Source organism: Puntigrus tetrazona, chromosome 5 (genome assembly GCF_018831695.1).
Source record: "Puntigrus tetrazona isolate hp1 chromosome 5, ASM1883169v1, whole genome shotgun sequence".
In the NCBI taxonomy this organism is placed as follows: domain Eukaryota; kingdom Metazoa; phylum Chordata; class Actinopteri; order Cypriniformes; family Cyprinidae; genus Puntigrus; species Puntigrus tetrazona.
The window spans coordinates 10,620,200-10,647,381 of NC_056703.1; the positions used below are offsets into that span (position 1 = coordinate 10,620,200).

At 39.4% G+C, this 27,182-nt stretch overlaps 1 protein-coding gene across 1 annotated transcript; it reads left to right on the forward strand.

Annotated features, from left to right (window-relative positions):
* The first annotated feature begins 1,457 nt into the window (after positions 1-1,457).
* gas2l1 (growth arrest-specific 2 like 1) lies at positions 1,458-26,944 on the forward strand. Its single transcript, XM_043239677.1, has 5 exons — positions 1,458-3,554; positions 15,644-15,751; positions 19,091-19,187; positions 19,855-20,164; positions 22,229-26,944. The coding sequence occupies exons 1-5, from the start codon at positions 2,868-2,870 to the stop codon at positions 24,252-24,254; spliced, it is 3,228 nt and encodes a 1,075-aa protein (XP_043095612.1). The 5' UTR covers positions 1,458-2,867; the 3' UTR covers positions 24,255-26,944.
* The last annotated feature ends 238 nt before the right edge of the window (positions 26,945-27,182 follow it).

A 27,182-nucleotide genomic window follows, 5' to 3' on the forward strand; every position in this document is an offset into this window, starting at 1 on the left:
CTCTGTTGTGCATGACTAAGCCTCTAGAGCTTCTTGATGAACATTTGTGTGAATCTATGAATAGATTGAGTGTGTATGTGTGTGATATATATATATATATATATATAAATTTTTTTTTCTCTCGCTGCAATAGAGTATCAATCAAATGATGTGCTGCACTTCTCAGAAATATGATCTGTTACTGTAGGGTCATTTCAGACCAATTTTGGAGGTTGAATTGTAAAGCTGTTCAATCACTTGCAGTGCATAATGTTTCCATTTAAAAAAACTTTTGATCTGTTTAGTTGTTCTGTAAAACAACATTTTACTTCATCTGAAAAGCATCTGTCATGTGTCAACTGAAGTGTTGGCAGGAGCTGACCGGATGATGCTTGTACCAGCACCAGAACCTTTTTGCAAACCCCATCTTAAGTTCTTATCTAATTACACTCAGAAATCGAATTAAGCAAAGGTAATTCTCAGTCGTAAAATATATCAAAGCTAGAATGGCGTAGTGTTTCGTTTCAGTTTCACTGACTGACACCTATTTAATGGACATCTCGGAGCCAAACGCTCACTTGCTGGAGAGCTGTGGAATGAACTGGTTTGTGCTTGTGTTCACAGAAAAGCTGATTCATCCAGGCCTCGAAGAATGATCTCATTCCTTCTCTCGCTGTGTGTCCTCCCCTCTGTCTAGCTCTCTTAAAGAAACAACCGACGCTTTTCAAATCAAAACAAGGGCCTCCCTTTGGCTGCGCGGCTGCTGTTGGAATCACACGCTGCAGTAGTCCAGTCCGACCTATTGAAGTGCACGCTGCCAGAGCAGGAAGTAAAACAAAAGAAAATAAAAACATTTCCATTATGCTCTCAGATCACATGCTAGGGTATCACACAGACAACAAAGTGTAAATAAAAGCTCGACCGTGCACAAAAACGGTCATGATGTCTTATGGTTGGTCTGCTGTTGTGTTTAGAAGTGAGTGGGTGTGATTTAAATCTGCAGTCGGCTTGTTTGGTGACGTACAAAAATAGGATGACACTAGGTAGAGAGGCTGGATGTTTGAGTTTTCCTCATAGGAATCATTCCAAATCATTAGTGAGACACATTAGGAAGGATCGTATTAAACCATGACATTGAAACACTCCTGTTTCAAGGTTCTTTCCTCCAAGATTATTTTGTCTTCTCATTCACAGCATGTGCCCTAGTGTGGCTTTGACCTGTGATTGTTAGGAGTTGAGTTTCTGAAGACAGGCTTTCATTTGTCTAACAGCCATTGAACTTAGTGTTTAAAGGCGATGAATGAGTGCCGATTAACATCACGATGATGTCCTCATGTCTGTCTTTTGTCTGCCTATTCAGAATGGTCCTTTTCATTTGCTGATGACCAAGGCCGTTGGCAGAGTAGTGCGAATGAGCCTGGACTAAAAGTTTTGGAGTCCAAACAGAAACCGAGCCTGTTGGATTACCGCATTAATTTAATGTGACAGTTTCTGCAATGAGAGTTTTTGGAAATGTGGACCAAAGACGTTACAGAGCGATGGAGCAGACAACGTGGCAAAAGCTTTTGTAAAAATAATAATAAAAAAAAATCACACTGATTGATGAGCATGTATTACAACGAGAACGTTAAGATTTTTTTTTATTATTATTATTTTAAATTCATATATGACGCTCAAAAACACTATTTATGTCAGGATTCTCAAAAATATGTAATTCTGATCAAAATCGACGTCATACCGTTGCACGCGGCGCTACTTGCACGTCTTAAAAATTACTCCGCGGTTTCGCATTTAAGCTAACGTTAAATTCGCTAGTTTGTGCATAATATGTAAGCTTAAAACATAATATGTACAATAATAGTAATTACAAAAAAAAATAATGTTAAGTCATTGCATTTATTTATTCGCTAAATTGTTTTAGAAAAAGGGGTCACCGTGGTACTAGGCCTACCCTCCACTTTGCGTCGCCTTATCATCCTTATATTAGCCCTGCCACAGTTTATTATATGAAAGTAGCATGTTTAATTTAATCACATAAATAATCTGAGTACGCAGCGCGTGCAAACACATAAAAATGTCTCGCTGATTAAACCAGATTTTTTTTCTCCAAGTGTGAAACAATCGCAGGATTCCCGTTCCCGTCAACGAACATTCAAATTGGAGATACGATAAGCGAAATCAACATCCTCGTTTCTATTTTCGCTCGACTGCCCAACAGTAACTGTATTTAAATAAAAAAAAAAAATTATCTGTATCAACAGAATGTCAGATGCAAATTTAAACGTTTTGGTCGTTGGCAGCTTCTTGGGCAACTGAAGTAAAGGGGATGCGCAGGGCTAAAGTTGCTGTTGATCCTCTAATGAGATGTATCTCGATGTATAAGCCACCGCAGCTCGACGCGTCGTGCAGGAGGCGGCGCAAAGCACGCTCGCGTCGTTTCCAACCGACGAAGATTATTATTAAAGTGCCCCAGTAGACCGGGGGCTGCCTTCCTGCCTCGATCGGCCCTGCGTCCTCCGAGCGAGCAAATGAATAAACGAGGCGTTGCGGAACGCTGATAGCCAATGCGTATGCTCCTCGCGCGCATCCATAGCGCGTCGTCGAGCTGTCATGTACTGATAATCGTCTCGTTTCTGTTTCGCTCTAGATTTCCATAGGGGGAATGAGTAATCGTTATGTGGTCATTGAAGGAGGCGGGTATCTCACAGACATCCGGAATCCATCGCGGGATCCCACAGCTGTATCGCGGCGCTGCGAGTCAAAGCGGCCCGCTTTAGGAGCTCGTACCGCGCGTCGTTATGTCATTCCCAACGCTGTTTACGGAGGATCGCCGTACGAGACTGTCTTGCGTTATTCCGTGCCTTAATTGATTCGCGTTTTCCCGTAATATGGCCGATCAGAGCAACATTCAGTCCGCCGCCTCCAAAAGCATCAGGCCGTTCAAATCCAGCGAGGAATACCTGTACGCCATGAAGGAGGACCTGGCTGAATGGCTGAACACGCTGTACGACCTGGACATCACGGCGGACACTTTCATGGAGGGTCTGGAGACCGGCTGCGCGCTCTGCCGGCACGCGAACAACGTGAACCGCGCCGCCCACGAATTCAAGACCAAGCATCCAGATGCGGCGCTTTCGCTGCGGATACCCGGCAAGGACGTGGTCTTCCAGTCGAGGAACGTCATACCGGGCTCGTTTCTGGCCAGGGACAACGTGTCCAACTTCATCGGCTGGTGCAGACAGGAGCTCTGGATCAAAGACGTGCTCATGTTCGAGACCAACGACCTGGTGGAGAGGTGCAACGAGAAGAACCTCGTGCTGTGCCTGCTGGAGGTGGCTCGCCGGGGGGCCAAATTCGGCATGCTGGCCCCCATGTTGATTCAACTCGAGGAGGAGATCGAGGAGGAGATACGGGACCAGGAGAGCCTGACGGAGGCCCTGGGGGAGACGCAGAGCCCGCCGAGCAGGACGTACAGCCGCAAGGAGAGTATCGGCGAGCCCGACCCAGAGCTGCTGGCCCGCTGGCAGCAGCAGCAGAAGAGAGTCCTGCTGGATATGCGCAACCTGGACGAGCTGGTAAGTCTGACAGCTGTCAGCACAGGGTCTCAGACGGGCTCATAGTAATAGCAACTGGTGGGTTGTTACTAATCCGCTGAGATGGTGTTCAGAACTTGCATTTTAGTTGTTAAAACATTTCACATGTCAGAACTGCAAAATGACTAAATGTAAATGTAAACTCCAGATATGGATGATTGGTGTTGGTTTCAGGTATCAGTGGTTAGTTTTGTTAAACTGCGCACCAGACATTCTGCTTTCTTCAGCACTTACTCTTTCAGTGGATTTTCTGTCTAATCTTGTCTTGCGCTGAATACAACTTTTTCCTTCAGTGCCTCTACATCTCAAACGCCAGCCTTGACAATTCAGTACATCAAATAACACTTTAAACACAGGACAAAATATGGCTTTACCTGACATCAGTTTTTAAAAATTGCTAAATATATACATTAAAATGACCAGTAGAATTTTCTTCTAGCACAGTGAACACCAAAGTACCATTTATTTTAATTTTCTTTTTAGTTGAACTACCTTTTACAGATACACTTAAAGACACTTGTTTGAAATGTATTACACTTAAGTGCACTTGTCTAAAATTAAAAAAAGTAATCGTGACTTAGTTTTTTTGTCACAGCCATGTGTCAACACATTCATAACTAAAATGAAGGTTAGTTCGAAACCATATAAATTAATTTATTGAAGTTAATTTTTATATAGTCTTAAATATTATGAACTGTGTTAAATCCCTCATAACTAAGGAAGAGTTATAATAAATAAATATGAATTATATGTCAAAGCTTTCATAACTAATGAAGAAAATTAGTTTGAAACCATCTAAATTCAATCATTGAACACTCTGAATGAACTTACTGAAGTAAATGCCAGATTTGTAAATATTTATTATGATTTTAGTATGGTTTTGGCACATATTTTGGGAGAAAATGTAAGCAGCTGTTGCGTGATTGGATCGCTTTCAGGTTTTGTAACCTGTTTCATCCCACTGATTCAGTGATTGACTTTATCTGGTCTTGTGAGTGGATCATTGTGTTTGTGTGTGTCCTGGATAAAAGGTCAGAAAGTGTGTGATTTGTATTGGTGTGTGACATCTGAGTCTGCACGTTTTCTTTTACCCTGGTCATGTGGAATGCCGACCGTCCGTGGCATATCTCACCTACGTGTGTTCTTGAGGGTGAAAGGTTGTTTCGTAACGACCAGAGTTATTGGGATCTGGCCCGGGGGACGTGAGTTAGTAAGATAGCTGAGTATTTAAATACAGACTGACCGATAAACACGTCATTCTTACCCGATTTATCTTCTTTGCCACAGCCGCAAATATTGCTGTATCGAAAAGATGCTGCCTCAGTTTGCTAGCCATGATAGTCTGCTCTCACGCGGTTATACTGACAATAAAATGATTAGCGAACAGTGGGAAAATGTTCATCTCTCACAAGCCCTGGTGCACAGGGACTTAATTTGACTGCTTCCCTCTCTTCACTCCATTCGTGCTCTGATCAGCAATGCATCTTTTTCCCCGAGTGGGAACTGCTAGCATCAGCATGAGTTGAGACAGGGCGAAGAAACAGTGAACGTCAGGTGCTGTTACATCAAGAGTTCATTGCATACAGGTTTTTTTTTGCATTTTTTTAGCGATTGTACGCCTGAAGTATACAGTCGGTGATTTATCCGCCGCAGTAGACGCTTTGATTTGTCCCCTTTTACGGCTGACCTTGTCTGGATCATCTAACGCAGCTGCTCATCTCACAAGCCATGTTGCTGATCAGAGCAGCTGGTTTTGTCCTGCGGAGACAGGGTGGATTCGGTGACAGACAGCAAGTCCAAACATTAGCTCCGGGACATGCACTCGGCAGAAATCGTCTAACCAAACACTCTCTCTCTCATCTTGTCTGCTTTAATATATTGTTCAGCGAGATTAACTGTCCTTTGTAATTATACAGTTTGCAGGCATGTTCGGACAGAACGTTGTTTTGATTCACGGCTTCATGGTGTTGCCATATTTTAGAGATATGTCGTGCTGCGACTTATGACTGGTTTGTGGGCAACTTATACTTCCACACAAATCCATTCAGACTTCCTCTCTTTCTATATATAAAGCTTGTTGTTTCATTATTTCAGGCAATTTGATGATACGGAAGTTCTGTGTCATTGTTGTTTCTTTTTCTTTTTTTTTATCATGACGCTTTTGTTATTTCTTGATGTAGCGTAATGAAACACCGTAAAATAAGTCAAGTATACTTCAAAAGTAGTATACTTCGAGGATGCTCAGTCGTATATCTGTCGTATAGCTACAGTGATAACTTAGCGTAGAGGGTTGTAATTGATTTCTAACTTTTATTAGTATCAGTCTGCATTGGTTATCAGACGATATTTAATATTACATTGTGTATTCTCCCTTTCATCGGTTTTTACATTAAGATTCACGTTCTGATATCATGTAGCAATTAACATTGAATAACACCGTTAAATATTGTCGCGAGCAAGTCCATTTTTGAGCGCGCTATCCCTTTAATTATATTATTCCACCAAATCTGTTAGACTTCATGATTAGATTACACCAGCAAAAGTCGTTTTAATGGTCAGATAAGGTAAAATGATCTCCAACCCACTGACAACCCGGTCCCTAATTCCTTCTTGCCTTGATTGTGAAGTTTTTCTTTTCACTGTCCGTGTGAATGTGTGGCGCAAATCCACGTTTCGGATTTGAGGATTTTAGCATGATCACTTCTTGGTTTTTTTTTAGCTTTAATGCTAAATACACGCAAACATCAAAAGTCACCGTCCAAATGAAAGATTCATGATTGTGAAGTAAAACGATGATCGTGAGGATTATTCTACTTTGATCTTGTATTTCTTAAAGAGATTTCCATGGAAACAGGATAGAAGACTTTTTGCGGATGTGCTCAGATTTAGTATTGGTAATCCTATTCATCCCTGTGGAATATGAAAGGTAGTTTTGCCTGATCCTCGCATCCTCCTTCCCGAGAGGGTTTAATATTCTGAAATAACGTTCATGCTGCATGAGGAAAAGCAGAAGTGTCTCGGAGATGTGAGTGTGTTTGAATTACACAGCTGTAGTTCCTCTTGATTTTCTTAGTTACAGAAACACTGATACAAATACTCCTCTGCACCTTTCCCTCTAATGCCTTACTCATCTCTTGTGTGTTCGTCTGGACTTTACCACTGTTGGACAGCGTGGGGAGAGACAGGGCCGCTGCTTCCCCCGGTGTAATATTATTTAGTACAGCCTAGTCCTTTTAAAATGTCTAGTCACAAAACGTGTCCGTATAGTCGCTCTAATACTAGAACCCAACCCAAAGTTGAGAGGGAGACTCTGTCTGCTTTCTCATCCCATTTGTCATTTGCTTGTGTAACTTCTATCATAGACGTCCTGTCTCAGTGCATTACGTCACTCGTCATATAGTTGCACATACCCTCGGCTACTCAGAATGCTTTAAATAGAAGTGTAATATAACAAACACTTCTGTAGGCTGTTAAAGTCTCTTATGCTCATCAAGGCTGCATTTATTAGACAAAAACATGATGATATATAATTTTATTTCTGTATATATTTGAAATTGTAATTTATTGCTGTAACGGTAAAGCTGAAAATTCACTGTCCACTATCCTTCAGAAATGTGTACTGATTTCTATTTATTATATTTTTTAATAAAGCGCAGACTGGAATACCTAATAAAACGACATCAAGGCACATGACCAGAAGGATGCCCTACAATTTCTAAGACATCAGTGCCGTTATGCTGTATCTAACAGGCTGTCTTTTCTCTCTTTCTCCCCATCTCTCTCCCCACACCCCGAGGCCTTGACATTCTTCTGCATGGTTTTGTCAATAATGCACAGCCCCGTTATTCTCGCTCTTTTTTTGTTTCTCAGAGACACACATGCGTGTGTACAGTCTACACACTCAGACACAGCCTCTGCCCAGAGCTAAGGAGAAAAGGACAGAGAAAAAACGCACTGCTTGATGGTGCAGTGCAGCATGATCCAGACGTGAAAATGTAGCTCAAATCATGTGGTTTGCTGAGACGTGTGCTGTTGTATCAGTAAGAACATCTTAGCAACCAACTAGCTATTTCGAGCGCAGCTATAATGTTCTACAGAAAATGTAAAACGAACGTCGTCTTTGAAACGCTTCAAGGGTTTGACCACACAAATGCTATCCTGTGCTCATTGTAGTCCTGCGTGGAAATTGAGAGATTTATAGAGGTATCCGCAATCCCCTAAAGGCCGAAGGGAACATGAGGACAGGGAAAGAGAGAGGGAGATGTAGCCACGAGGTAGAGGTGAATCGAAGGACAATGATTGCGGGAGAGAGGCTGATATCGGAGAGGTGGGGTCGAGGGAAAACAAAAAGCTTTGCAGCTGAAGAAATGGAAAAAAAAAAAAAAAAAAAAAAAAAAACAGGGGAAAATGCAGTTGTGTAGAGAGAGTAAATGAAAGATAAGAAATAAGAGCTGGGAGAGAAACAGAAATGAGGTGAGCTGAGGACAGAATAACGAGAACAAGATGGACGGAGAATAAAGAGAGCAGCGGAAAGAGTGAGGGCTGCTGGGGTCATGTGCTGTTCGGTCAATCTCATGGCATCGTGCATTTTCGAATTAGCTTAATGTTAAAGCTGCTTTCAGATTTATTTTAGTTAGACCAGTTATTTTACTGGGCCATTTCTTTTTTTGTGTGTACACTACTGCTTTTGTTTTGATTGTATAAAAAACAGTAATATTGTGAAATAAAACAGCTTAAATATCTATTTTAAAGTTTTTCGAAACGTAATTTATTTCTGTGATATCAAAGGTAAATTTTTAGCAGCTATCACTTCAGGTTCGCATGATTCTTCAGAAATCATTCCAGTATGCTGATTTGGTGTGCTTTTTTATTATTATTGTCAGTGTTGAAAAGATCTATGCTGTTTAATATTGTTGTAGACACGTTTTTAATAGAAAGTGTGGAAAAAACAGCATTTACTTAATATACATCCTTGCTAAATAAAGCTATAGTACGTTAGCAAACTATAATAAATATAGCAACTGACAGAAAAGTAAAGACGCAATATGTGTTTAAACAGGAATCATGGTAATTTCTAAAAAGATTGCACTTAAATTTGTAAGAGAATAAAGAGATACAGTTATTGCAGTTTTATCTCTAATATCAGTATTAATAAGCATACTGGCATTACACAGTAGACTTCTGTTTTCATTTACTTAATTGGTTTAATTTAATTTCTGAAAATCTAAGGTCATTGTATTATTTAGAAAAATTGAGCTGTAGCAAAATAAAGCCTGCTCAAGCCTTCTTACTAGAAGCACCAAACCGATCTTCACTCTGCGCTTTGGTTTGAGTTTGCAATAATAATAACTCTGCCTTATGCTTTACTGCATGTATTCAAAGCAGAGCAGGAGACAGTTTGCCAGAAGTGCCTGTACTGTACTGACTGCTACACCACCTCTAATGGATTTCTCACACCAGAGAGACAGACAGACAGAGAGAGAGAGAGACAGGAAAAGTAGGTCATGGCAGTTTGTGCTGGGTCAGAATCACAGCAGCTGAGGCTTCACTGTGAGAGAATGTCTCTCATTCTCTCTCTCTCTCTCTGCCTCTGAGTATTTCCCATATGAACTCATCTGTAGTCTTTTCTCTTTTTATGGTCATGCCATAAGTCATGTATCTTTCAGTGGTGGGCTGCAGTCATCCTCTATTAACAGAACTAGCGGATTGGGCCGTTTATGTCATTTCATACAGCACCTGCCTATGTTCGGCTTTTGTCTGTGTGCACGCATGTGTGTATACAGTTGTGTGTAACTGAGCATGTGAAGATGAATGCGTGTGCACCCGTGTCTGCTCCGGTTTCTTAACTCTGTTGGTGGCTGATGGAATCACAGCATGGATTCCTTTCCTATTACAGTATGTGTTTGCATCACCTGCAAATATGGCTGTATTTGGAACGTGCACAATGGCAATAAATCTTTTGTCATTCATTGAATATATTTTGTTTTAATATATATATATATATAATTATGTAATATGTAAATAATTATATATGTATATATATATAATTAAGAGAGAGAAAGAGAGAGAGAGAGAGAGAATTTTTTTAATATTAAATGTGATAATAAAATAAGTCAATAGAAAATTAAGCTGAATGAATGGGAAGCACAGACACAAGTGATCTTCTATACTTAGTGTATGAAATGCCTGTTAAAGTGAAAGAAATTATTAAAATTGTCAAACTGAAGCTAGTTATTTACGGCGGTTTATTTATTTATTTTTTGCAGCGTTGCCTAAAGGTACATTTTATGACTCGCAGCCATATTTGATTTTAGTTTCTTTGCCTTTTTCCATATTTACAAAGATGTTTCCATGTAAATAAAGTAGATTAGTTTAAATAAGATGTTAAGCAAAATAGTCCAATTGGTGTCAATGCCACTGCTTTCTCACCTCGATTGACTCTACAGTCGAGTTAAATAGTGAAATAAATGAACAACATCTGCGTGTTTTTGTCCCTCGTGGCTTAATACTGTTTTTTAATGAACAGGCTGTTTATTACGGCTGAGATATGAAAATGGATTACGTAATCTGTGCAGTGGATTGTGGGAAAACAGAGAGAGGAAGACTGTGTCAAAAGTATACTGTCACTGGAAAGATTTTATGCCAGGTGCAATTTAGGTCATGTGAATTTTTATATGTACCAGAAGGTCAACTGATGTTATAGCTCATTCTATCTCAATACAGCTTCAGTTTTATCATAAGAAGGCCTCCAACAAAATGACAAGCGTGTGATAGTCTTGTGCTAATGCTTGTGAGGAGAGCTTTCATTCTTTAGTTCTTTAGACAGGACATATTTTGCTTTGCCCATGAGCACAAGCCACAACAAGCCTTTATAGTGCACTAGAGAGACTAACCTTCACATTTCGTCAGTCTGAGTTTACAAAATGGCTGACTTGACTAAAAGGAAACAATCCTGTCATGGTAACTTAGTTTTTTCATTTATCTTAAGTTTATCTCAAGCCCTATAGCGCAGTTATTGTAAGCAGCTGGTTTGTCTGGTTAGGTCTCTATGTCCGTGTGTGTGTGAAAGGACTGTCCTTTTAATTAAGGATGACGAATCAGATAAGAGATGACAGATCTGTGAAAATGCATGTGCACGTTCTCCACATGTTTTTTTCTCTGCCTGTAAAAGTATGCTGGCAAAGCGCACTACTTCTCTGTGATACAGTCACTCCATCACAGACCTCTGCTTGCTAACACTGTAAATGTCACAAATGTCCTTGTTAAAAATGCAGTTTTATTATATTTTTATTCTTAAATATTGTTTTCGGTGACACTTTAAAATAGGCAACACTTATTCACTATTTACTATGACTTTCCCCTCAATAAATTAAGTATATGCTGGCTACTAATAGTTAGTAAGTTAGTGCTTAGGTATTGGATAGGATTAGGGATGTAGAATAAAGCCATGTAGAATTATTTCTAGAAAAATGTCTTCCTTTAGTGATATTTTAAAATAGGTCTCAATATTCCTTCTTTATGCATACAGTGTTGTTTTATTTTTTGGATTAACTATGGCTTAAGTGTCTTCTTTAGGTTGTCTAGAATATGTTAGACCTGTAAGTGAGTGACCCAGATTGTCTGTATCTTATTGTTTGTTTTTTTGTCTGCGATGCTGATCTTAGGTTGGATTCAGCTGATACAGCTTCTCAATTCATCTTAATTCATCCCCACTGGAGATGCAAAAAATGTTTCTTCTGTGCCAGACACCCACTGAAGCTCAGAATTCAAGGCATGATCATATTTAGGTTGGAACCCACCCAGTATTTATCTCCTAGTAGTGGAATCAGATAAAAACTTCTTAGCAAACAGATTTCTCATTCATGCACAAATGAAACAAGAAACGTTTTTCAGACTTTACTCTAACAGTACCACGCTCTAAAAATATTGTTATTATTCAGAACAGTTTTACTGTTAAATGTGATACTGAAACATTTTTAAGGAATCACTTGCCCTGAACACACAGACATTTCGCCAGAATATCAAAATTTCTTATGTTTCATGAAAAAGATCGTTCAGCCTGGCTGCTTTCGTAAGTGTTAATGAGAGTCTACCACTATTTTCGCCATTTGAGAGTGTCTGTTTACACGGAACTCTTCTGAGACGCTCAGTCACGCAATTACTGAGAAACAAGTCGGCTATTCCAAAACAATACACACCCACAGCCGTTTTATATCTAACCCGGAAGGGTCCTTCACTTTCTACCCGTCTGGCCTTCTGCGTGTAACCTCTGTCAGAGCGTGTGTCACTGTGTGTGTATCAGGTAGCCTGCAGTTATCAGAGACCCAGATACGGCTCACTATCTCTCAGATGCTCCATTTCCCCGACCTCGCCCGGCGCTGTATCTTTGATGCTGGCTCTCACAGTCCCATAGTGCTGCTGTGTTGGTGGTAAAGGAAGCTGGGTAATAAACACAGAGCTTTCCCTCCAGACATACGCTCAGGCAAAAAAAGCAAGAGAGATAACAGCACTCGGGGACCAAAAACACAACATAGATGAGGTCTGAAAGCATACAGAGTTCATGTGCATTGTTCAGTCAGAAATTGTGTATTATTAGGGTTATCAATAAGCAATTCTGAATCCTGCGTGTGTTTGTGAGCGTGAATTCAGTTATAGAAAGCAGTTGTCACTCTGTGTGTGAACTTAGTTTAAAACAATTGCTTTTCGTTAGAAATTACAAGATGTCTCAGTTTTTACTGTTAATGGCAGTCGTGCAGAAATTGATTATTTCTTATATGCTTTTATTATTAAAATAAATTTATTTTAAAGTACCGTGTGCACTTGTAATTGTCCATTGATTTCATTTTTAACAGTTTAAATTGCATATGAAACAAATTAATTAATTAAATTTTATTAAATTTTATTAAATTAATAAAATTAATATGGCACAGCACCATGATTCCTAAAATCATGGTCGTGCACCTGTGCTGCTCTCTTTTAGAAATCAAACTGAACAGGATGACTCAGATGTAATGTCACGTTAGATAAATATTAACTGTGCTAAATAACTGTGACAGTGTTAGTTTAATTTGCTGTTGAAGCTAATATGTCAATTTCATCTGCCCTGTTCATTATCATATTTATTCACTCCCAGCAGGCGTCTCCTCTCCTGCCGTCTCACTCCTCCTCCATCAGGTGTTCATCTCTTTCTGTCTGCCAGTGTGTTTTTCCCAGGAGATGCCTGCATCCGTAAACAGAGAGAGCTCTGATAACTGCAGTCATGTGACCCTCGTCTCTTATCGCTTTTTCCAGAGCAGTGCAGAACCAGCATTTTTATATTCTCAGAGTTGTGTCTGTCACAGAAACATCTCACCGTCTGTTCTATTTGCACACAGTATGTGTTGTTAGCAGAAGGCTTTGCTGGGGAGACAGACAGTTAAACAACATCTACATGTCTTACATTTGGTAAGGGTGGTTCCTCCGTTAAAATCAACAAAGCAACGATGTGAGAACGTTGCAAAGAGTCTCTGGTTCTGTTAGACTGAACGGCAACGCTCTATAAACTTGATTCTTCTTTAGTCTCAATGGTGAAGACTTTAAACTGTGCGTCTAGCATGAAGGCTTCCTATTTCTCTAGCATTTAATTGTTTTCCCTGCTGTGCATTTATAATGTTTGAAGTCCATTTATAATTTTACGGCATTTCTAGTCATTCTCAGTGAACAATTTTCAACAGCTATATAAAAATTTATAGCTGTCGCTAAAAGGGACACTCAGCACAGCGGTAACCTCAGAAAGCTCTCGCATTTACACACAACAGATTTGTTTTTTGAATTTGCTCAGTTTAAATACTGCTTGGGTGAAACTGTTCTGTAATAGTTTTTGCTGCTGTAGCTTTAAGGATATTAATACGTAAATGGGCTCTTTTACGAGTGGTTAACCGTCACATTTTAAATGAATAAGAATATTCATTCAGTGTTGACTGGAAGCATTTTGGTTTGTCACCTCATTTGTTTCAGGTATAGAAATGACGTGATGGAAAGAACCCATAACAACCATGAGAGGAGGTCACTGCCACAACAGCTGTCTGCAGAGAGAAAAAGAGTGCAGCATGAGAGAGGCAAAATACAGCAAGAGATCACTTCTTACTTCAGAGTCTGTATTACAGCTCATTCTGGTTCTGTGGTAACTGTCGGACACATGTTGCTTAAATAGACACGACGATGGGTCTAATTATAGAATATTCCAGCTTTAACCCTCTAATCTTCCAAACAGGCCAATAATATGGAAAATTAAAGTTATTCATGGCAATACTAGAGCCTCCAAATTGAGCTACAGTCAATCGGGTCTCACCGACTGTGTGTGTGTGGCAATAAATCCTCTCCGTCATGCCAGCAGAAGTCTGCTGTCTCTCATCTGTGGAAACTCGACTGAATTTGTCTGTGTAGGAAATAAGGATGAGTTTCCCTTGTGTTTGCACAAGCAGTCCAATGTAACAGCACAGAGCCTCAAATTACACAGCCCAAATTTCCCACACTTGTAACACTGTAGAAAACTGCACTGTATCTAGTAAAGCAAATATACTGCTTACTACTGCATATATGTGCATAACATAATATAACTAATAGAATAATGTTGCATTGAAAAAAAGACATTTGAATGAATACGTTTGTTTGTTGCATTTGTTAATTAAACCGTTTCTTTTTATTTTGGCCTGAAATACGACCCTGATATGAATCTTTATTAGATCTGCACACGTACACGCTGGAATGCTGAGTTTTAACCGTACAAGTTTTAACTAAGAACATTGCTGCTCTCTCGTCTGATCTTGATTGGCCTTCTGGACTTTTGCCCTGTTTGTTGTCATGGTGCCACACTCATTTAGGAGAGTCTTTTCAAAGACTGCATACAGAACAGAACATCAGAGTACAGCTACAGAGAATGAGAGTCCACGATCACCCCACCCAGCAACGGCATTTTCCTGACCGCTCTAAATCAGAGCACATGCATGCCTCCGCACTGTTACGTCACGCTCTTTCACATCAGTAATTATGTTTTGTGTATAGGTGGCATGTGCCTTTAAGTTAATCATTGGGCAAGTCCCAGAACTCATCAGGCTATGACGCAACTTTGGGGAATGTTTATTTGTTTTACCGTTCGCAAACTGTCCCTCGGCGGAGCAGAACTACGACTAGGCAATCGGGAACTCCTCGCCACAAGCTCGCTGTGCTTTAGAGAGAGTGAGAGATAGACGAAGAAAGAGAGAGACTATTTGTTTTCCCTAGGGAGTGATTCAGTTAAGGTGTGACAGGAATTGGAAAGGTCGGGCTCTTTTTCGGTGAGTCAATCACCTCAGGAGCTCAGGAGTCAATAACAGATTGTCCTATGATGCATTATATATAAGTTACATTCTATCCGTTCACACGCGCTCCCAGCGTCCTTCACTCTCTAACGCACAGAGTTGAAGCGAGGTAAGGGATGTGAGTCAGTGTTTCTCACAGGAAACTGCTTCTGTTCAGGTGCTGCTGGACATTCAGTGGAACGTTTGTCTAAGTGTGACTAAATATCTTTTATAGTCAGCTGTGAGCCAGCAAACAGCTGAATACTAAAGAATCACTCCATGTTCACTGCTCACCTCCAGTGTGGTAGACATGCGTACCTAAATATAATACAAAAATATTTGATTCATTTTTATTTGTATACATTTATTGTTTGCGTGTTTTGAAGTGAAGTTAAATGAGAACACAGCATTCCTGACTAATATATGTTTGGTAATTTGTGACCCAACTATTTTATAATAATTTTTTTGTTGGTGCAATCAAACAGAAAGTTATATTGTCTATAAAAATAGATGGAAAGTAAGATGTCTCTTTATTTAAATATTTCTTATAATAGATAATAGATTACTTTTTCTTATAATTTTTTTTTTTTTTTATTATATAACATTTTTAATATTGGCATTGATATTAATCTTTTTTTTGTCTATTTGTTACGTGATGAAAAGTTGTTTGTTTCAATATTGAAAAAGATTAACCACGATTCTCTACGCACTGTATGCTATTTGTTTAAGAAGATTTTATATTGTGTTTTGTAGGTTCGGGAGATTCTAGGCCAGTGCTCCTGTCCGTCACAGTTCCCTATGACCAAAGTCTCAGAAGGGAAGTACAAAGTCGGAGACTCCAGCGCACTCATCTTTATCAGGGTACGTCTTTATTTGATTCATCAGTTACTCATTCACCTGTTTATTCTGTCAAAACATTGAGGCACTTTCTTTTTCTCTTTTTATTACTTAAGGTTGAAGTTTGTCTCTTTTTTTTCTTTAAAATTGATGTTTTTTTTAATATATAAATTTAGTTAAATACAGTGTTAAATGTAGGTTGACTCAACCATCGTCAATCATTTTGAAAACAGTTATTATATGTGCTATTCCTTTTGGTGACGCAAGTGGCACAGAATGATACACCCCACTTTCTTTCATTGCAAAGTTTTAGTACAAATGCTGGTGTCACACCCACAGACATCAAGCCATCGATTCTGTTATTTACTTTGAATCTGCGCTGCTGTATCATTGGAATCTTTAACATTCCCAGAATAGAGGCCAAACTATAATAATTATAGCTCCATAATAAGTCATCCCGAGGTTTGAATGGTGTTTACACAGTTGCCAGGCTGACCTATTCAAGACTTAGCCTGTTATCCAAATCTAAAAGCACCCACACCCATTCATACTGCAGACAGAAATGGAGACTTACATCATTTCCTGTTCTCTACCAAGCTCTCTGGATTCCATGTGTGTCTGGGGGGGTTGGTGTATGGGTATTTACACGCACTTTATGCATGCATCTGTGTCTCTTTAATATGCTGTTGGGTCTACAGATTTTCACTCTCGGCTGAAGGAGATTTTAGAAGGAATTTTATCTTCCTCCAGTGCAGCAGGGCTGAATCAATTAAACTCGATTTAGCCTCATTCTCCTCCGCATGGATGCCATAACTGCAACCTTATATCTACCCTTTCCCTTTGTCTCGATCTGCTAGGTTTTCGTGTGTGTGTGCAGCTTAGCTGGTGCTGTTAGATTGAACCCTTTTATTTACTGTGACTATAATTATACATAGACCCATCATCCTTCACCAGCGCAAATGAACACTAGCAGCACAGCGTGAGGTGAAGCAGAGGCCATTCACATGCTCTGCTCGGCTCCCCTGTGTTGACATCAGTGAAGAAAACAGAGGGCGAAAAGCAAAGGGAAATGTCATCCGTCATATCTTCTGGATGGTCACTTTGGTTAGAGGCTCAGTGCTCAAGTTGATGTTGGTAAACTGAAAGAAAACCTCTCGAAATTACTGAAATCCCTGGTCATGAAGACCTTGGCACAAAAGAACATTCGCTTTGTTTACTGTTTATTATAATCACGGTTTCAGCTTGTTTCCGCCTGTTGCCATGGTGATGAATCCCAAGTGGTTTTTAAAGGGCAGATGATTTTGGCTGCAGCACAACCATTTGTTGAAGTAGAGGTATAATGAAAGTCAGTTGTTACATGAAGGCCAAGTGCTACATTAAGGCTATTAGCAACAAATCTACCTGCAGTTACATTTACCTAAATGCTTCCTTGGGGTGTAACAACTGCATGTTACATATGGTGACGATTCACAGTGTAAAAATTTGAAGTTGATTTATCTATTTTAAATTCTTTTGTAAGATTATAGTGAAAAGTTGAATTTTCAATAGCCTTTACAAAACTGTATAACTGGGGGAAAAAAAAGTTGTAGGAGTTGATGTCCACTGGAATACATTTAGTTAAAGACTTTGCGGTAAAAAAAGTGATTAAAAAGACTCTCTCTCTCTCTCTCTCTCTCTCTCTCTCTCTCTCTCTCTCTCTCTTTCTCTCTCTCTGTCTCTTTCTCTCTCTCTCTTTCTCTCTCTCTCTCTGTCTCTCTCTCTCTATATATGTAATGTATATATGTAAAAGAAAATCCTGTGTAAACAGCTGATTTTGTGCCGCCGTCTTGCAGTAAGCGTGGTTTGGCGAGGTGTGTTGTATTAGCAGCTGAGTGTAGACTGACTTCTGTCTTGCGAAACTTTGTGTTGAGGTGATAGTTCAAGCTTGAATTTAACCATTCCTCATTGCCGAATTCGAATATGCTTCAGGAGGCAGATTTTTTAACAATAGCATAGTTTTATTGGGGGTTTTTTGTGCTAAATAAGCATGATTAAATTAACAGGCCAAATGCATATTATATTTATGATTTATAATGCAGACCAATAAAATTTGACATTCTTTTGCGTAGGGCTACTGCCTGTTATCTTTAAGTGGGAAAGACATCCAAAACAAGCGGAGAACTGTGTAGCAGAATTGCAGCCCTAGATTTAGCGTGCATGCACGTTTCAGTCTTTGTATAAATGAGAGCTTGTGTAAGTTTGAGCAGGTGGGCATTGTGCCAGCCAGCAGATGTGCTCTCTTTTCATGGCAACAGCGCGCAGACACTCATCACACGATTATTCCTTACCATGTGCTCAGCAGATGGAGTTTAGCAATGCTAAAACTCTAAACAGCTTTATTGCAACAGGTTCGAAGCGCACGATCAACATCAGTGATAATGTGAAAGAGAATACTTTCCTAACTCTGCGATTTTATTTTGACAAGGAAGTCAGTAATAAAGTAGTGTCTTGTCCTGCATTTCCCTATTCTCTAGAGAAACAGGGTTTGAAGCAAAAGGACAGTTTCTATGCTACATCTCCTTCATTCCCTTCTCTCCGAATACCAGTTTAGTGGGGTTGAATAAGGCAGAGTGTGTCGGAGCGTGATGCTTTTTTGTTCTCTCTTCAGCTCCGTCATTGCTTGTTGTCGTGATAATGAAGGCGGATGGAGGCAGCAGTGGGGTGGATGGAGGAAGTGTTGATGGGCAGATCTGGTATATAGCGTTATACGACACAAAGGCTTGAGCTTATAATAATCAGCTGACTGTCATGTTGGTAAACCTGTATTCTTAGTGGTGTTTGACTATCACTATTATTATTATTGCCCATACTGAAGGTTAGGGATTTAAACAAATTAACTCTACTGCTAAGGACATGAAAAAGATTTTTGACTGATGATGATAAAATGGTAAAAAACACTTGCATTGAAGGAGCACCTGAATATTGTTTAGGGAGATAAATAGTGAATAGATTTATGGATTTATGGATTCTTTTGACTTTGTGCTAGTGAGAAAAAATGCTAAACAAATCATACCTCTAAAGTACCCTGTAGTGTGTTTGTTTTTAAAGTTTTCTTTTACTACTGTTTTCCATAATTTCTCACTTTTTTATTTGCAAAACGTCTGTTATACGCAACTGAATCACTCTTCCCTCTGGATTTTCCAACCAGCTCTTTGCATTTCTAGTGCTACAGTCGTTCCTATTTTGTCATATTTTCAGCTTTTAAAAGCTTCATAACAGCAGTTTAGATCATTTTTACTGTGTATGACAGCTATATTGAGTGTGTTATTTTGGTTGGTCGTGTTAATGTGTGTGTGAAAGGTGTCAACATCTCTTTCTGTGTAGGTGTTACGGACTCATGTGATGGTGCGTGTGGGTGGAGGTTGGGACACACTTGAGCATTACCTCGACAAACACGATCCCTGTCGCTGTGCCGCATTCGGTGAGATCACCACTTGTGTCACTTCCTGTCTCTGAGCTGTGAGACTTGCTGGAATTTTTCCAACAGCACTACATGTGTTTCTCAACACCTTTGTTTCATACAATCAAGTTATACTAGTTTTTGTTTCTTGTGTTTTGTGTTTAATGAGGGTTAGTCCCCCCACACTATTCAACACTAATAGTGTAATGCAATCTGTATTTAGGCTTTTACAACAGATTGGTAATAGCTGCTGTATTAATATGTTCTTATATAATCAATATATTGCCATACAACTTATAGAAAAATATACAAACACCTACGCAGACCGAGGCTGGAATTATTTAATTGAAAATATAGTCAATTGTGAAATATGAATTGTGAAATATGATTACAATTTAAAATGACAGATTTTCTACTTTTAATATATTTTAAAATGTTTTTTATTGCTTTGATGGCAAAGCTCAGCAGACATTACTGCTGACATGTAATTTATCCTTAATAAAAGTAAAAAAAACACTTACTGACCCTAAATTTTTTAACAGTGGTGTAGAAGAAACACAAGGCTTTTTCAATTTTTTTCCATTTACGTGTGTATTAGGTTTAAAAACATTTGCTTGAATATTGAAGTTCATAATATTTCTTGTGAATATTAAAAGAGTTAAATGATGCCTTTCTTTGACCTCAACAGCTCACCGGTATCAGCAAGCTAAAGCGAGTGGCCAGGGTCCTCACAGTAAGAGCTCCAGCGCTCACTCCTCCCGCTCCACAAGCCCAGGACCTCACTGGCGCAATGAGGGCATAGCACCCTACAAAACCTCCGACAGGCGCTCGTTGGACCCTGTGTTGGGCGTCACAGCACATTCCTCTCCATCACGGCCTGGCAGGTCGCACCATGCAGCTGTACCTGTGGAAATGGAGATTAACACCGGGCGGCCCACGACACTGCTGCCTCGACCACCACGAGACAGATCAGAACCACGCCACTTTAATCCTCTCAGGTCAGTGCAGGTGTGTTTGGGTGTTAAGCTGTGTGTGTGTGTGTGTTTGTGAGTGCATGTTTACGGCTCCTTGGAAAGTACCTTAAATAGAAAAGTACCCAAAAATCACACTTGAATAAAAGACACCTAGAATGAATGTGAAAGTCAGCTCTTATTTATGTTATTTAATCTTATAAATTGCTAAACACTACTGTGTATGTGTGTGTGTGTGTGTGTGTGTGTGCATATATATATATATATATTAAGAATGGACTTTGAAGGATAGTATATATTTCATAATTTATTATTTATGATTTATTAAAAATATATAATAGTAAATATTTTATTACTAATAATAAATATGAATAGTAATAAAAAGAGGGGAAAATATATTAATATAATATAATATATTATTATAACATAACTCACAGAATAGTATAAGAAGAAATTAAGGTTATGACTGGGACACATGCATGATTGTGTGTTTGTACAGTTGTTTTGTCTGTGCAGATCCCTCAGGGTGTCTGCCATTTGCTCACACTGACCTAGTTAACTCAACACAAATTATAGCACTCTGCTTGTGCACTGTACCTTCACAATGAGCGGCATCTTAAGGCAACAGTGCACATGCACACAAACAAATACACACACACGCAAACACACAGATTATTGCAAGCAGATTTGAACTAATCCCAGGTGACATTGTCCTGACATCCATCCCCTTCTTGTCCAGTTTGTGACTCCCCCTTGTGCTAGAAAGAAATTATTACAATGTTATAACAAGACAACCACAGCGTTCTTTCTGTCTAATTATTCAAGCTATAAGATGTTTTGGAAAAAAAAATCCAGGGCAAATTACGATTATACATATTTTTATTATTTTATTATTTTTATTTGTAACAACTGCCTGAAAATGCATGTTTAAACATGACTGTAAAAACTCATGAAATACTTGTGAACAAATAACTCCTAAATATCTTGAAGTTTCAAAAGGTGCTTCATTATTTTAATCAGATGGTGTACTTTTATGTCAGTATGTGCAGCCAGGATATTGTATAACTGGACCATGAACAGCTTGGTGGTTCATCTTGGCTGTGTGCCTCAGTTTCCTTAGGCTGACTAATGATGCAGGCCAAGCGTCAGAGCAGCACACTTTAACACTTGCATTCCCAGAGTTGCAGGTGAGGCAGACTGGATTACTGAAGATTAGGATAATCTCAACCCCCAGGTCTGTCACTGCCCAAACTGCTCAGATGGTTTTTGCAGCTTGTATTACAGATCTGGGCTGTCAGGTTGTGCGTACTTCACTTTCTTGTATAAATAAGAGTGTACATTTGAATAAAATCAAATGACGGCAGAGTAGGGTAGTACTTTCACTTGTCAGTGTTTTTTAAGATCTGTAAGTTTTAAGTTTAAGAAATTATTTTAAAAGAGCGATTAAATTCATATGCACACTTGACAGTGTTTTGTCTCAGTGTACACAATCTGGTCTTTAAGGCTAAAGGAAAGAATGGTGTCAGCTATATTCTGAATGTAGTAGTAGGTCAAGTGTGTGTGTAAAGAAAGTGTTTGATAATACCAGAGGATGAGTAATCTCTCTCTCCTTTACTATTTGATATCTTTCTTAAATCCCAAAAATGGCTCCTGAGGATACAGCCTTGCATACAGTTCCCTGTATGCTTGGTACAGATTCTCCATGTTGTAAAAAGTAAAAGGCATCACAAAAACATTATTGAGAAAAATGGAAATTATGCTGGTTAGTAATTCTAAGCAAGAAAGATTTTTTTAATTGATCAAAACAAAAGCATTAATTGATCAAAAGTGACAGTAAAGATTTTTGTTTAAAAACTTTTATGTACACATTTTAAATTTTTTATAATGTTCTATATGTTCTATTTGTGAAAAAAATATTTAGCAACACAACTATTTTCAGTATTTATTAAAATGTTGTTTAGGCACCAAACTGAATTCTCATTATTATTTCTGAAGGATCAAGTGACATTGAATACCTCAAAATAGCAGTGTCATCATAGGAATTAATTACATAATAAAATAAAGATGTCTTCTCTTTCCTCTTGTCTACAGGAATAAGGAATCTCTTCTTCCGACTCGCAGGCTATCCGGAGATAGTGACTCTTCCACAGCCTCGTCTAAGGGTGGAGGAGGAAGCACAGGAGGAGGGCGCTTCTCTCTGGGTACGCGACATGCTCATGGAGATGATGTGGTTCTGCTGGTGAACCGTAAGGAAGGGAAACACATTATTGAGCGTCCAGGAGCAGGACCACAGATTCCAGCCCTGAGAACCCCTCAGACCCGTGCCCGCAGTGCTTCCAGAGAGCGCCCTGCACCACAATCCACCTCAATCCTGAAACCTAGTCCTCCACAGGGCCCGGCAGAGTTACAACGAACACCCCGCCCAGAGAGAGGCAGATCACTGGGGCCCGAAGGCCAAAGAAAACTGCAGGCTCCACGCTCCCTCAGCCAGGGCAAGACTCCTAGAGCACGACTGGGTGACGTCAGCCCTGTATCATCACCTCGCCGCAGAGACCCTCAGTCTCTTTCTGTAGATCGGAGAGAGGAACTTAGAACCAAACACATGCCCGCAGCATCCTCGAAAACTAGTGGAAGTTTAGCCAGAAGACAAGCATCATCCTCGGCCTCTAACTCGCCTGTGAAAAGCTGTGCCAGCGGAAGTCCAGCGAAAAAGGGAATGGTAGCACCACGACCCCCTGCACCTCGGTCTCCTTCCACTGGGAGTCGCAAGTTTCTTCCCCCCGTCACACAGCCAGGGCGACGCTCTCCGCATTCTTCCCCACGATTGAGCCATCATCACCCGCCACGATCCCCTCGAACAGGACACAACGCACGATCCACAGGGAGAGACCAAAAAGTTTGGGTAAATCCCTACAACCAGCCACAGGAAAGCCAGGAGGACAGTGGCATTTTTAGCTTACACTTGCTGCCAAGTCTGGACCCTCAAAGAGAGCAAGACTTATATCGCAGCTTTGAGGCCGAGTTTCTGGCCAACACGCAACAAACCAAGGCTGTGCAGGGTAAAGTGTCTACTGGAAGGGAAATGAGGTCTCTACAGCTCCCCGTCTCCCAACAAGGTTTAGCAGTGCTCCCAAACTCTTCAGGTGACACTAATGTTACAGACTCGGCTTATTCTTCTTCTAACTCATCAACGTCTTCTCTTAATGTCGGAGGTAAGGTGGGAGTCCTACCTGATTTGCGAGAGTCTAAACGGACTAATCCTCGCACATGTGCACTCGAGGACCCTCCCGCCCTTCTCCATAGCCAGATTCGTGGAGGCCTCCCCAATGGAGGGCTCCTGGAGGGAGAGCGATGGGGTGGCAGAGGAGGAGGTCTTCGTAAGCTCCCTGCCATCTCCAGCTCCACAGAGGAAGGAGAGGCCTCAAATCTAAGCCTGTCAAGGTCAGTGGGGCTTCCCAGAGACATCAATGGGAGCCTCCCTTTGACGGAGGTTCCTATGGAGAGCCAGCAGGAGCTAGAGGAATGGGCTGGGTTGGAAGGAGACGTACCACAAAGTACTGAACTTCACGCGGACTTGCCATATGACAATGCTGACTTGCCACTTCCTGAGACATTTCCTTCTCCTCCACCACCTCTAGATGATTGTTCTTACCAGGACTCGTCCAGTGAGAGCTCCTCCATGTGCTTGAGTCTGAGTGAGCCTCCATCCGAAGGTTCCTGCACTCCTCCTCTACCGCTGGCCAATGGAGATACAGAAGATGCAGTGGTCCTCCATGCCAACAAAAGTCAAAAAAAGACAGAGAGGGTGCCCTCCATCTACAAGCTCAAACTGAGGCCACGGATAAGACCCCGCACTGACAACAGACCTGAGAACAGCCCGTCTCGCATCCCTACACCTGTACGATACAGGAATCATTGTCAGCAGTCCCCTGCCAATTCTTCTCCCCTCCAGACCCCACCACAGTCTCCACGTTTAAACAATCACCAACCCTCACATAAAGCTCTGCATCAGGCCTTTGCTGATCTCATCCAACCCCAGCAGCGTTCCTCAGCTATGGGCTCTAGAGAGCGTGCCTATTCTTCAGAGTCCAGCCTAGACAATGAGGCCTGGATGTAGTGAATGATGATGATGATGTACACAGGCAACTGACCTTCACTCAGCATATACAGCTTTATAGTCAGATTAGAGCAAAAAAAAAGCACATTTGTAAGACTAAGAGACAATGCACATCTGACAGTTGTGTACAACATGTAGCAGGATGCTGAAATCCTTACTGTCATTTCACTGGAGGCATAGATGTGTCCTAAAGTGGCTCTAAGAGCATACAACACTATTCTTGACATCTTGGACCACCAAGGCCTGTTCTGAAGTAAATCTGAGAGCTACTCTACATGCACCATCTGAGCTCTGTTTAATTTAATTAGAGTCATTATTCCTTCTTATACCCTCATCACCTGTTTTTGAATTATTTCTGTGAGGACAAGTTGGTTAGTTTTCATTTGATGGAAAGAAGTGTAAAAATCCTATTTTAAATCAGGGAATTGTAATATACATAGTATACTGTATGCTGGGGAATAAGATGGTGGAATCATTTTAGTGACTAATTTTAAGACAAACACCTAAATGATGTTTTGACCATAGTTCCATGTGGAATCCAATTATCCAAATTGGAAATACAGTTTAGTGTTGTTTTACACTTATAGAATGGCATATCAACTTGTTAAATCAGTTCTCTCATAAACATTTACGAGTTAAGATTTTATTATTATCTGTGCAAAATCACATTGGCAGACAAACAAACCTTGCATTTGTTTTTCTGGTGTACACACTAATACGGTTAATGTATAGGTTTATATGTAATTTATGTTCATTTGCTTAAATGTGTGGTAGTGTAATATAAATACTATTAATTGACTTTAATATTAATGTACAAAATGTATGCTGTTTATTTCAGTATGATAAATATGCCTTAGCTATGCAATGTTGCTACTGAATGTTGCCTTGACAAATTTTCTTGCCTTAAAGTAAGGATGAGAAGCTGTGTTTGTGACGTAGAGATGAAGAGATGGTGTGTGTATGTATCTGGGTGGTTACGTCCGAGTGTGTGAGGTAGAATGTTGGATCGTTTATTTTGGCCCACTGTTAACTGTGAGACAATTGCACAAGGTCACAGTAACAACAAGATCCTGCTTCATGAGCGTTCCTCTGTTTAAAGTAAAGCAAATTGTTTGATTTATCTGCAAGTGAGAAATGAAGGACATTTTATTAAAGATAGTGCCATATTAAACATCAATAGGATGTTTTCAAAATATGGAAATCACTAAAGACTTTGCATAGAAATGGTAATCATTCAGAAAATCAGACCCTTTTATTGTGAAAAGCCATATTGAGTACAAAACTGCTTATGAAGTAGTGATATTTTCCACTGTCATCATCGGCAGACATCACATTTCTTTTAAAGCTTTAGGGCGCCACCAAGTGGTTGATTTGACTGATGTTTTGTGTGACTTGAAAGTATAATATGAATACCTGACTTGAGTGGGTGTTTATAAATTGCGTTTTTTTACTTTTAAACACTTTTAAGTCTAATCTTGAATTGGTACTGGTAGGCACCATTGCATAAAATAGGAGAAAACATTGTCTCCACTTAAATGAATTACACTACACACATATTGGTTTGGCATCGGATTGTTTATTTATATTAATTAAGTTATTAAGTCTTGTTGTTTGGTTGTGGCTGAGCTGTTTTATCATAAAGGGACAATGTTGTATGTTTCTAAATGAATGGATGAGTTGTTTACCTTTTGGTATATTCTCTTTCGGAGGCTTTATATAGTACTGCCATGTATTTATGAGCTCAAGTGTTTTATTGAGAGGTGTTATGATGTTTGCTGTTTAATGAATCAAAAAGGGTAAGAAAAGGTAAGGGAGATTTTATGGAAATGGATTTCAGTGTTCTTTTTTGCCTCAAGGACTGCAACCATACAACATTACTATTAGCATGACTGTTGACACTCCACAACACCTCTTGTATAAAAGCTGCAAAACAATGCATCACTGCACATTGCTTTTATGTCCATTGCCATTTAAATGTCTGTTGTGACACTTTAGGACAGTTACATTTCTCAATTAGGTATAAATAAGGACAGTAGAGCTTTCTGCTGTCTTTCAAATTATATTAATGGTCGCTGCGCCTCATTCTCAATTTAGTCACATTACGAACACATTTAGTAATCTTTACAGTATCTAATTATTAACTGCCATACATTTGTACAGTTAACTCATTTTGAGCTCCAGTTGTATTTATGTTCTGCTTTCCAAAAAAAAAAAAAAAAAAATACAGAAGGATGTTTCTTTTCTGTGATGATGCGTTTAATCAAATTTAGGCATTTTTAAAAAATAATTTATTGCATGGATGGGTTCTGTTTTTCTTTATTCGTTATTGACATCAGTTCTACAGGAGTGTAGATTCACATGTTTTATTTACTTCAGCGAACCCGTCTGATTTGCATTATGCAAATATGATTTTCAGATGTGAATGCATGTTAAATCTATGTCATGCTCTGGTTTCAGTAAACGAAAAGGCTGTTGGATGATTTGAAATCTGAATGTGTATTGATTTACTTTTCATTTCTGCAGTTTGTTTGGCTGATTGTTTTTCTTTAATGTTGACAACAAAATGTAAGGTCTTGACATTGTGGAATTTGTCTGTGTTGAATAGCAATATTGCAAGACCAACATTCCACTGTTCCTTGAAAACCAATTGCTGTTAATTTAATTCTTGTAATAAAAATGTTTTGGATGAATTGCTTTGCATTTCTTATTTGGTAGATAAACATTTGATGTCGACAATGACCTATTAAAATAGTATTTTAATAATAATTATATATATATATATATATATATATATATATATATATATATATATATATATATATATATATATATATATATATATTGAGGAGATATTCAAAATTTAGTACACGAGAAATAATGACAAAAATAGTCAACATGTAGCATTTGAAAATCTATATTCAAGATATG